Below are 13,123 nucleotides of genomic sequence, written 5' to 3'. Positions count from 1 at the left end.
CCTATTATAAAAATGATTTTTGAGTAGTAATAAGTTGCAACAGTTTTTGTTTAAGCTTTAAAAAAGATTTTTTAAACTTTAAGCTTTTAATTCCAAAAGTTTGTTCATGGTAAAACTATCAAAGAAGAAACAATAACTTTATATTGCAAAACATATTTAATTATCATGATGCTTTAAATTGATACGCCACTAAGAGTATTTTTATGACAAATATCAATAAAGATGTGATTAACGTCGAAGAGCTTGCGTATGTTCCTAGGTACAATCACGCAAAGAATTATTACAGTACTATTTTTTTTAAAAGAGTTAAATTTCATAATTGTAAATCTACGAAAAAGCTATATTTTGCACAGTTCAAAAGCTAAAAGCGCAACCCAAAGAATAAAAAAAAAAAAAAAAAAATGTCTAATGGGTGGAGACTTATGTACAAATGTTAAAATAATAACATGAGACTTAATTTTTTAAGTAAACTAGACAATATGTTATTACAAAAAAATTTATAAAAAATACTTTTTCTTTAGTTATAAAAATGAGCTCAAAAAAAACGCGTCAACAAGTTATACAAAAATAGAATTATACAAGGAAAACTGTTTAAAACGGAAAATGTTCTAAAATCAACTGAATATTGTATAATTAAAAAAAAATTTTTTCTGAATTTTTCTAAAAAAGTATTTTTAAGAAAATATTTAAAAAAATATAATTAAAATAATAAAAAGTTATATAGTATAATTAAAATAAAGGAAACTGGAATTTGTGCAAAATTTTGAATTTTTATCACACACACTGATAAATTGTTAAAAACAAAGACAAACAAAATATTTTCAGCAGAAGTCAATAGCAAAACAGTCTGAGCAGCAAAGAGCCATCACTTGCATTAAATGCGGACGCTTGCATAAAAGGTTTTTTTAACAAAAATTTTATTTTGGATGACGAATCTTTACTTTATTTACTTTGCCAAACTCCACAGTTGTTGGGAATGATGGGTATTACTCCAGTGACCCCAAGAATGCTTCTCCAGTCCTCAAGTACAAAAGAAAGGCTAATTTCGAAATCAAAGTATTGGTATGGGTTGCAATTAGTTCCAGAGATATGACGATTCTTTTTACAAAATTACGTACAAATAAGACTGCATTGAAATTATTTTAATTCTGTTCATATGTGAACAATATCCTGATGACATTTACGTTTTTTGGCCTGACTGAGCTGTCCGACTGACTGAGCTTCGGCTCATTGTGCTAAAAATGTCATTCCTTTGCTGGACAGTGAAAGCGTTAATTATTTTCTTAAAAAAGATAATCTTGTGAATTATCTTGAGATAAGGTCAAGGCTTTTGGGGTTATTTGAAAGGTTTAGTCTACAAGAGAAAATTGGAAGCCAGAAATGTTCAAAACTGATTAGAAGAATCAAGTATTGTTTAAAAAAAATCACTTTAAAGGTAGTTTAGAAGTTTGCGAGCTCAACTAAAAGAAGATTGAATGCAGTTTGTCTTAAAGGATTACCAGAAAAGAATTGATTAACAATATTTAATGTACATTAGTCCAACAAAATAATCATAATTTGAGTTTTTTCAAAAAAACAAAGTTATACTTTTTTAAATGTTTTTTAGGAGTTTCATTTTTCAGGAAACACCCGTTATTCATAAACATCAAGTGACTTTGTTTACTTATACAAATTGTTTATCTCTATTAATATTTTATGGATAACAAATTGTTATCCATTCAGTATTAAAGTTTTTTTTACTATTGTAATTAGTCATTTAGTAAACACTTGTTTACCTTGACTATGTTACAGTAGCTTATGTATCTGTGAAATAGTAAAATACGGTTTTTAGATTTATTTAACTAATATTTTTATATATACAAATATATAATTTTATAATTATTATAAGTAATAACTTTTGAAGTTATGATATTTTTATATTCCAATTTATTTTAGTTATTTTAAGTTAAAATATTTAATATTTTAGTTTATTTAACAAAAATACAAAAATACATCTAAAAAAATAAAATTAAACCTAAAAATAGAAAAAATACATAAACAAGTACATAACTACATCTTAAAATACTTATTGAGTTTTAACTGAGAATTCAACTTCTTTCAACTTTATTTTGTCTAATATAAAACTTGTAATCAAATTGATCAAATTGAAATTAGATTGCAATCAAATATTACTTCAATGTTTAAGACTGTGGTACCGTTTGATAGAAAAATAAAAAATTGTGCACTATTCGAATAAAAAAAAAAGGTAATATATATGGTGATATAAGTACAGTTGTCTAATTTATCATTAGGTGATGAATAGTCAATATAAGAATAAACACCTAGTGTGCACGGGACGTAAAATACCCAGTGTGCACGGGACGTAAAATACACAGTGTGCACGGGACGTAAAGAAGACGTCTTAAGTTAATGAATCAGTTGAATGTAAGGTGTAAAGCATATTTTTCAGTTCTTAAAACCTTTGATTGTTATTCTAACACAAAGATCATCAAGTTCAAGATATAAAATTGTCATAACTGTCATAAGCTCAAAAATGGAAAAAGTTGTTGCACAATTTGTTAATAAGATAATTATTCAGCTAGAGATAAGAAGAAGGAAAAGAAAGTTCTTCTCTTACTCATTAAGAAGAAGAGAAACAAAGTTCTTCACTTACTTATTAAGAAAAAGGAAAAGAAAGTTCCTTACTTACTTATTAAGAAGAAGAAGAAAAAGGAAGTTCTTCACTTACATATTAAGAAGGTGAACACATCAATAATCCCATGGTAAGCTTAGAGTTTTCTTTTTAACAATATTAGACACTGCAATCAGCTTTCTAAAAGAGCGATTCACACAATTAAAATAAAATCGAACATCTATTTGGTTTTCTAAGCAATTTAAGTAACGTTAAGATATAGAGTTTGAAGGAGCTAATGGTTTTATATTAAATTGGAAAAATCATGTACACAGCATTATTTTGGAGAAACCCATCTTTTCAAAGAGACATTGAGACAACAACTATTTCTGCTCTGAAACTTCAGAAATAAGAAAAAAAATGCAAGTCCTAAAATGCGTTGAACTATCTGTACCAAAATATCTTCCAAAAAATGTGTAGAAAATCAGCTTCCAAATTTGTGCAGTTCTATTTAATTTTTGGAATTTACAAATATCTATGCAGTTACATGAGCCAAGAAAGAATTGTAAGATTTGCCACAATTTCAGTTTTATTATTATTATTATTACTATTATCATTAATGACTATTAGTGTTATTATTATTATATTTTCTAATTCAAACTCGATAAGAGCTGGTTACATTGCCGTTATAAAAAAGATTTATATACAAAAAATTTAAAACATCCAATCCTTCTTCCGCTTTTCGAGTCTCTCAGTTTAGATTAACTGAGCACTCCTTTATTTTTTTTATTTAATTATTTACTTTTTTTGCCATATAATACTATTTACAATGAGAAAAATTGTATACATATATAATAAATGGCCGAAACAAGAAGAAGACATATATTGTTGTCTTATCGTCGAGCCCCATTTTCAGTAGCTATTTACCAATTACAATAAATCATCTCTGATTAATTTTAATTCGAGAATCAATTTTTCAATTTCAATTCAATTTTAACTATAAATTTAATATCCCAACATCAAGATCTCTAAATAAGTCGTAACAAGCTGGATGACAACTTCTATTTATAATGAAATTAACATAGTCCGTGCCATGCTTTTCTCTTCGATCTTTTAATGAGTTCAGTTTTAATTATTTTAATAGAGGGCTTGATTGAGCATCACAATTAGCACCACAAAAATCTGCGAAGCAGTTTTTTGAATTGCATCTAGCTTAATCAATTGAGTTGGAGCTTACAGAAAATTACAAGTATCCAAGCTGAGATCTTACTAAAGATAGATAGCCAGTCATAAAAAGTCACTTGATAGGTAAGCACAAGCTCTTGAGAGAATTCGTAAGATTCCACGAGGTATTTTTTTAATTTTCTGTATGTGTAGCAAAAGTAAGATTTAAAATTACACAATTGTCTACCACCATCAGTAGATCATCAGGCAGTTTCTTTCTAGGACTCTTGAAAATTATAACTTAGATGAATTTATTGAACTATATAAACATACAAAAAATGTGGAATGTGATTAAATAGTTAATCGATAAAAATAAAATTTAAAAATCGTGGACCATTTATATGAGAAAGTTCTTTGAACAATATTATTAAAAATAAAACTCTTCTAAACTTCTCCCTAAAACAGTTCTAAAGAGAATCTCAACAACTTCTATTAGAAAAAAACTTCGTTATTATAAAATTATTTTAAAATTTGTACCTAAAAAATCACTACTCACTTATTTTTGTCTTGATTTGTTTTATTATTATTCTTATTTTATTCTTATAAAAATAAAAATTAAATAACTATAAGAATATATATCTTATTACACGATTTCAAGATGTTCACTCTGCTCGAAAAACTGAAAGAACTTAATTGAAAGAACTTAAATCTTATTGTACGATTTACTACTTCAAGATGTCCACTCTGCACGAAAAACTGAAAGAACTAGAAATGACTGTTTTTTGAAAAACATGCTAAAGAAACTGAAAAATGTATTTTTTGAGCATCGTTGATTAAATGGTGCACAAAAAATAGTATTTCCAGCCCTACACATTTTTTTCAGTTTATTCAATATACTTATTCTTCTTTCTTCGGCCATTTATTATATATGTACGATTATTCTTATTGTAAATTTTATCAAACGGGGAAAAAAAAAATAAAAAAAATAAAAAAATAAATAAATAAAAATAAAAGTAAAAAATATATTGAGGCCATAAGATTTCCAGAATTCTTTAGTATTATTGAATGTATGTACAATTTAAGTATTAGTTGGTACGAGTTTAAATCATTCTCAGAGTGTGTGATATCAATATGCTTATACAGGAATAGTTAAAAAAGGTCTGTAATGATCTGGTTTGCAATTAGATCTTTTGTTTTTTCTAAACTGCAACTATACTATGACTTTTTCACTTTATAGGAAAATAACTTTCTTCAAAGCTTTTGTTAATAATTTCTGTAACACTTGACGAAATAGATGCAGCAAATTTCATTGAGATAAATACTTTTTCATCAGGTTCTTTACATGTTGATAAACTCATTTTTAATCAATTTTAGTAAATTTAAATGCATCTTTAGTGTTGCAACCAGCAACCAAATTTAACAAAGTGTCGAAACAGAATCTGCTAAATAAGACTTGAGGATATTCAAATGTCCGTCTTTTCACTTTTTTGCGAAGAAAAGCTCACTTTTTTTATGAATGACCAAGATAGAAAAAGATATAGCCTACCAACTTAACATTAAAGATCTAGATTTTCCGGTCTAAGTCTAGATTAAAGTAAAATCAAATTTATTTGATTTAAAAAAAGAAGTCAGGATTTTGTCAACCTAAACCTAAAAATTTGATAAATAACAATCGAATATTGGATTTCTTTAATCTTTCTAGTTTTTCAAACTTTCAAACATCACAAAATAAAATATTGCAACAAAAATTCTAGTAATGTGAAACATTGTGGTTGTAAACAACAAAATGTGTTTCAAGATATTCAAGTGCCTTCTAATTTAAAAAAAAAATCTCTTAAAAAGATTAAGCTTGATTCACAATATTGTCTTTGAAGTAATACCCAAGTCTCAAATATTTTTGAGATTTCGCTTGGTCGTCTTTAATTATTACCATAAAAGATAAACTTTATCTAAAAAAAAAAATAATTCTGAAGACTGGAAAAAATTTAAAAACTTCAGAAAGTTTCATTTTTAATTGATAGACAGCCTACCCAAACCAAAACCCTTATTCAATGTAGTAACACTCCTCGCATTTTCTACCTATTTGTCAATCGATGTAGAAGCACTCGACGCACACTAACCTGTTTGTTGGTCAACGTAGCAACACTTTTCGCATGTTTTACCTATTTGTCAGTTGATGTAGCAATGCTTCTCGCATGCTTGACCTATTTTTTAGTCAATGTAGCAGCACTTCTCGCGTATTTTACCTATTTTTCAGTCAATGTATGTAAACAGTAAAAAAATAGAAATAAAAACATTTCAGTCTATTAATTTGCTTTTTGTGGTTTTTAAAAAAGATATTATTTGCTTAATTTCCAAAGTTTAAACAGGGTAGAGAAGGGGGATTAACAGGGAGGTTTCTCGAGCTGTTATTCATTGTCAAAATTTCTTAGCATTAGTTAAAGAAGTAATTTTTAAAGAAAATCTTTTAGAGCACTTCCTGAAACTAGGTATTGATGGTGATGGAGGGCTTTTGAAAGTTTGTCTGAGCATTGTAGAAAAGGAAAAATATGATGCCTATAACTCTCCTCATTATAAAAGACTTTTAACAGAATTTCCAAAGACAGCAGCTACTCGTTGCAGCAAGGATTTCCAAAGACAGCAGCTACTCGTTGCAGTTTCTTTAGAAGTTCAAGAAAATTACAACAAACATCAGGTACTCTCTTGCATAAATCTTTGGCAATTGAAATAAATTTTGCATAAATCTCTTGCAAATTGCTTAAGTCCCTCAAAATATGTCATTTCGTGTGAACTCTCCGGGTGTAATGCAAGTTCAAATAGTTTTGACAAACCTGGTACACTAAGTAGTTTTGGATCTTTGAAGTAGCTTTAGATCTCGAACAAGACCGTAAGGTCTTGTTCTCGAGAACCGCTGTAAATTGACTTGATATATGTTTACATGTTAAATATTTCATAAGTAAATAAAAAAGTTTCTCTCGGACGTAATTAAACTATTTAAGATTTTACATATTTTGAATTCTGAGGCCATGGGGTTCCACCCCTTTTTTACAGTTTGTTTTGGAAAGCACATGAAACTATTCTCCAATTTTGGATTCCTGTGGGATACAAAGGTTTTTAAAACAAACCCGCCATCGCTCTCTTATGCAAACTGACATGTAAATATTATCTAATAATATATAGTTTTGAATATTGAACGTGCACATAGAATTGCCGAAGTTAATTCTGGTCGAGAGAGATCTGTTGTTTTAAAACTGCATGATTTTGAAGATAAAAAAATAATAACGGGAAAAGTCTCTAAACAAAAAGGTACGAATATTTATATTAACGAAGATTTTAGAGAGACGACAAGAAAAATTCGCAAAAAACTGTTTGCACAGGCGAAAACCCATGTTCAAAATTTTGCCAAAGTTATATATAACAAACTATTAGTTCGTGAATTCAAACGACATAAATCGAATGGCAGTGAAAATTTGCATATTAAGGAAAAAATAAAAAATTATATTTGTTTATGTATTTCTTTTAAAATTTTTTTCGTATATAAGTTTATTGCTTTATTTATCAAAAACGTCGATTAATGTTTTTGAGAAAGTTGAATTTGAAAATTTAAATTATGATCCTTTTGAGGACAATCTTTTTAATAATCCTTCTGAAAAGAACTTAAATATTTTTCAAGGAACTCAAAGATTTTAAATTAGATATTGTAAATTACACGTTCGACGTCATATCTCTGTCAGAGACTTGACATGAATCAGAAAGTCCGTTGAAATCGAATCCTTATTTACAGTTTGTCTACAGTTTGTCAAATTATAAACTAATTAGCGAACCATTAATGGTTCGCTAATTAGTTTTTTATTTATTTAATTTTCTAATTAGGAAATGAAAAAACTAACTATTTATATTCTTATAACTAATAAAAAACTAATTATGTGTTGCAAATAATAACTATGAAAGCTTTTTTATCGAAGCAATTAATCAAAAAAAGCGAAATATAAAATAGAACAAAAAAAAAAAAAAAAAATAGAGTATTAAATTCTTGAAAAATTTTTTTAAGTTTAAAAGCGATTTAAAATAAACTACAAAACAAACAAACTAACAAAATACAGAAAATACAAAGTCTTGCATAAACACGAGTTCAAAGCAATATTTTAATGACCTCTATACAACAAGTTAAATTTTTTTAATAGAAAATATTGTGTAAAATTTGGTGCGTTTGATTGTTTGTTTGTTTTTATTGCGCCATTTTTATTTTTAATTAATATTAACTAATACTATATTAATACTATAATAATTACTAATATTAGTTTAACCACGAAATATTTTTCTTTTGATATTTAAAAAACAAATTTTTTACTGATACTTTTAAATTGTTTAAAAATACATTTAATTAGAGGCGCAACAACAAAAAAAGTGGGATGGAGGAAAGGTAAGGTAGTATATACATATAAATCCCACTAACCAATCATTATTGGCTATCCTGCTACTCAACACACTTAATTATTTGTCTTGCTTATTAATACAAACATATTTTGTCTTGCTTATTAATACAAACATAATTTTCCCGCTACATATTCAACTTGTTCTTAACAACATCAACAACAAAAAGCAATATATTTAGGGATCATCAAGTATATAATCAACCCTTTAAGTCGAGCGTAAACCGCCACGCACAAGAACAAAATGATCTCCTGCTTATATTTTTTAAATAAGTTTTGCGTTGCGTAATTTATGGACGATCCCTTACCAAAATTATAGAGGTTTTACATTAGCATGTTATAAAGTGAAAGAATGTGAGCGTGTGTGTGTGTGTGTGTGTGTGTGTGTGTGTGTGTGTGTGTGTGTGTGTGTGTGTGTGTGTGTGTGTGTGTGTGTGAGTGTGTAAATTTATAAAATAACGGTGTATATATAATGTACATAAACTATTAGAGTATGAAACTTCATCCACTCAACTTGTTTCCAAGAATAATTCTCAATAAAAAGGTTTGCCAACTTTTTTTCTCCCAAAAACTTTGCGAGAAAAAAATTTATACTTTTAACTTTTACACAAGCCTCACTATATCACTATATGCATAATTCAATCCTTAATCCTTCTCTTTATTAAATTTATTAATCCTTCTCTGTAGAATACTAGAAGGTTGAAAAGAGTGAAAATTAAAAATTTTCCTTTCTTTCTTTTTTTAAGTTGTGCAAAAAAAATTCAAATAAACATATCCTTTTTACTAAGATGCAAAATTCGTGTATTTTTCAGAAAGCGCATTTAACGCGTTGAATAACCAATAGTAGCTTAGCTTTTAATAAAGAAATAATTAGCATAATTAGCTTTTAATAATGAAATAATTAGCATAATTAGCTTTTAATAAAGAAATATTTAGCATAATTAGCTTTTAATAAAGCAATGCTATTAAACTCTTTTTACTCTCAGTAAGTCAAAATCAAATAGGAACCATCATAAAAGTTTATAAGCATTCATAGAAGTAGCATATTTTCCGTTTATTGCGAAAAATAAAATCTAACTTGCAATGTTTTGAGTTGTTGCTATTCGAATTATAAGTATATACGCGTATGCATGATATTTAAACAAAAAAATACGTCAAATAAAGACTAAAAATATAAGAGGTTATATGAATTTGAAATAAATTTAAAATAAAATTAACTACCTTGAGCAAATCCTTTTGTAATACTTATAAACAACTTTCATCGCATATCTCAAAGAAATTTTATAAATACCATATGGCGTCATGTGAAGTAAACTTACTTTTGATTCAAATATTTGAATTGAATTTTAGTGAAACTTGAATACACTATTGTGATAAATATAAAAATATTCTTAATTAACGAATATATATATATATATATATATATATATATATATATATATATATATATATATATATATATATATATATATATATATATATATATATATATATATATATATATATATATATATATATATATATATATAAATGTATCTATTAATAAGAAAACATCAAACAATACGAATTCTCTTAACACAAATAATAATTTATTTTGAGAAATTTTCACTGGGTTATGGATACCAGCATCATTAGCTCGTAAAATATTACAAAATTTTTTGAACGTTAAAAAACATTTTAATAAAAATTTTTTTTAACTGACGTCAGCAGTTGAATGGCTTCTTTTTTCGTTACGCAAGAATATAAAAAATGGAGTCCAAAATTTAGTTTTAACAAATTGCCCATTATCGAGATTTATTCCGCCATTCAATGGGAAACATTGGTGCCTCTGTATTTCGAGTGCTTCTCGTACTTTACGGTCGAATTTTTTTGTTTCAACTTTATGAGTTTTAATTTTCTCCCAATTTATGATACTGTTGGGAAAGCATTGTTCTCGGATTGAATTCTATTGTTCTTTACGTAGCGTTTTTTCCTAATTTGATTTGCAATATTTTTTAGTTGGCTTTCGGTGTACCCATTTTCATTAAAAATTTGAATAAGAAAGTTTTTGTCATTTTTTAAATGTGTAACACTGCATATGGAGAATGCCCTGTTAACATAACCTTTGAATGTTGCGCATAAAATTTTGGGGTCGTGATTCGAGTGCGGTTTTATTTGAATATTTGGCTTCTTTTCTGTAGACTTTAAACTCATACTTACCTTTGCTGTTATTTATTATTGTTATATCTAGGAAATTCAGAGTTTTGTTATGGTTTTCTGTCTCAATTGTGTATTTGTATTGCAGGGTGTTGTTTATTTAAGATTATTTTGAATTTCTCTGCTTCTTGGATGTTTGAAAATCTAGCATATATATATATATATATAGATATATATATATATATATATATATATATATATATATATATATATATATATATATATATATATATATATATATAATGAAAAAAATTATTTTCGATTACTCACGCTAACGGTTACCCAAGTTTTTAATTATTAAATTTAGTCTTTTACTTTGCATTTATTTTTCAAACCTCTATTTTACACTTTAGTCACTTTAATTAGTTAATACTGCATATACATAAAAATATTTTTTCTAAAGATTATGGCATTCAAATCTCTCTGCAATACTTGTCATAAAAATATAACTGATAATCAAAGAGCCATCCAATGTGATCTGTGTAACTCATGGGTCCATGCAAAGTGTACTCATATTAATGCGTACTCTTATAATCTTCTTTCAAATGACTCGTCAGATTTTTATTGTCATAGTTGTTTATCTAAGAGTATGGCGTTCAGCTCGATTTCCAACTTGGAGCTTAAATCAACATTATTATGTAAGAATATACTTACTAGTTCATTAAACTCTTTTGAGACTCCAAGTAATCATAAAAAGATCTTTAAAGATCTAAATAAATTTCCCAGTTCTGTTAATTGCAAATACTATGACGTTATTGATCTCAATAAAACTATGCTCCCCAATTCGGAACTATATATTCATCTTAACATCGCTTCTCTACCATTCCACATTGACGAACTCTGTAGTCTTATCAGCTCTCTTAATAATTTTCCCTTAGCAATAGGTATTACAGAATCTAATTTATATATAAACGATACAAATATAACTGATATATACATAAACGGGTTTAATATTGAGCATTGTCCTACTGAGGCTAAAAAAGGAGGAGCACTTTTATACTTACGCTCAAATTTAAACTACATAGTTCGCAATGATCTTATGATTTACTCATCTAAATATTTAGAGTCTATTTTTGTTGAAATCGAAAAACCTTGTGAATCAAACATAATAATTGGCTGCATTTATCGTCATCCCTCAATGAATCAACATGAGTTTACTTCTTCCCACTTAACTCCTCTACTTGAAAAGCTAAGTAACGAAAAAAAAAAGATCTTTTTAATGGGTGATTTTAATATGGATCTATTAAGTCACAATGAATCTAACCCTGTTTCTAGATATCTTGATTCTTTAACTTCTTACTCACTAAGCCCTTCTATAATTTTACCATCACGCATAACGGCTACATCTAAAACGCTGATTGACAACATATTCACAAACTTTCATTCAACTGATCAATACTCAGGTAACCTTACGATTTCAATTTCAGACCACATGGCACAATTTATTTGCATTCCTGGCATACCCAAACACCCCAAAAAAGTAAAAACTTACAGACGATGCTTCAAAAAATTTAATAAAAGTTTATTTATTGAAGAAATTTCTAATATCAATTGGGAACTCTCTATTAAAAAAGATGATGATGTTAATAAGTCTATGGTTTTTATTTTAAAAACATTTGATGAAATCTTAGACCGACATGCTCCTTACAAAATACTAACCAACCAACAAATTAAACTAAAATCAAAACCTTGGATAACGTATGGAATACTTAAATCTATCTCAGTTAAAAACAAACTTTATAAAAAGTTTATAAAATCAAAAAATATTTATAAGAAAAATGAATTATTTACAAAATTTAAATTTTATAGAAACAAAATTTCCAATTTATTAAAATTTAGCAAAAAAACATACTATATTACGTATTTTAATAATAATCTGAATAGTGTTCAAAACACCTGGAAGGGAATAAAAGAAATCATTAATATTAGACCTTCTACACACAATACATCTTTTAAACTTAAATTGAACGAAAATCTTATCACTGATCACACTGCCGTATCTAATATATTTAACAATTTTTTTAGCACTATACATAACAAACTACTTAGCAAAGCCATACCCCCAAAACGCGTATTTAGTGACTTTCTTAACATTCCAAATGCTAAATCGTTTTTTATTAATCCTGTTACTGAAAATGAAATATCTGGTCTCATTACAAACAAGCTCAAAACTGAAAAAAGTCTTGGTCCTAATAGCGTACCTACATTCCTCCTTAAACTAGTCCCACACATTATTTCAAAGCCTCTCTGTACTGTTATAAATAACTCATTTAAAAGTGGTATTTTCCCAGATATTTTTAAAGTTGCCAAAGTTATTCCAATATTTAAAAAAGGCTCTTTACTAGATTTCACAAATTATCGACCCATCTCCTTGCTTTCTAATATAGGTAAACTATTTGAGAAGGCAATGCATATTAGGCTTTATGCTTTTCTTGAAAAATTTAAATGTTTTTACACCCATCAGTATGGATTTCGTGCCAATCACTCCACAACTCATGCTCTCATTGAAATGACTGAACTGATTAGAAAAGCAATCGATGACAAATATTTTGCATGCGGTGTATTTGTCGATTTACAGAAAGCGTTCGATACAGTAGATCATTCAATTTTGTTAAAAAAATTAGAATATTATGGGATCAGAGGCGTACCCCTTAAATGGTTTATTTCGTACTTAAACAATAGAACACAATTTGTTGCTATTAATGACTCAAAATCTACC

The 13,123-nt window shown here is 27.3% G+C and overlaps 1 protein-coding gene across 1 annotated transcript in view; it reads right to left on the bottom strand.

Moving 5' to 3' along the window:
• The window catches only part of LOC100212636 (alpha-1,3-mannosyl-glycoprotein 4-beta-N-acetylglucosaminyltransferase A), a 39,451-nt gene extending 29,878 nt beyond the window's left edge, over positions 1 to 9,573 (bottom strand). The window contains exon 1 of the mRNA XM_065799031.1: positions 9,430 to 9,573. Within this exon, the coding sequence (XP_065655103.1) occupies positions 9,430 to 9,512 (83 nt within the window). The 5' untranslated portion in view covers positions 9,513 to 9,573. The remainder of the gene's footprint in view (positions 1 to 9,429) is intronic.
• Positions 9,574 to 13,123: the final 3,550 nt, after the last annotated feature.

Source organism: Hydra vulgaris, chromosome 06 (assembly GCF_038396675.1).
Source record: "Hydra vulgaris chromosome 06, alternate assembly HydraT2T_AEP".
NCBI lineage: Eukaryota > Metazoa > Cnidaria > Hydrozoa > Anthoathecata > Hydridae > Hydra > Hydra vulgaris.
The sequence above is the reverse complement of the archived record's forward strand: the minus strand, read 5'-3'. Positions and strand labels throughout refer to the sequence as shown.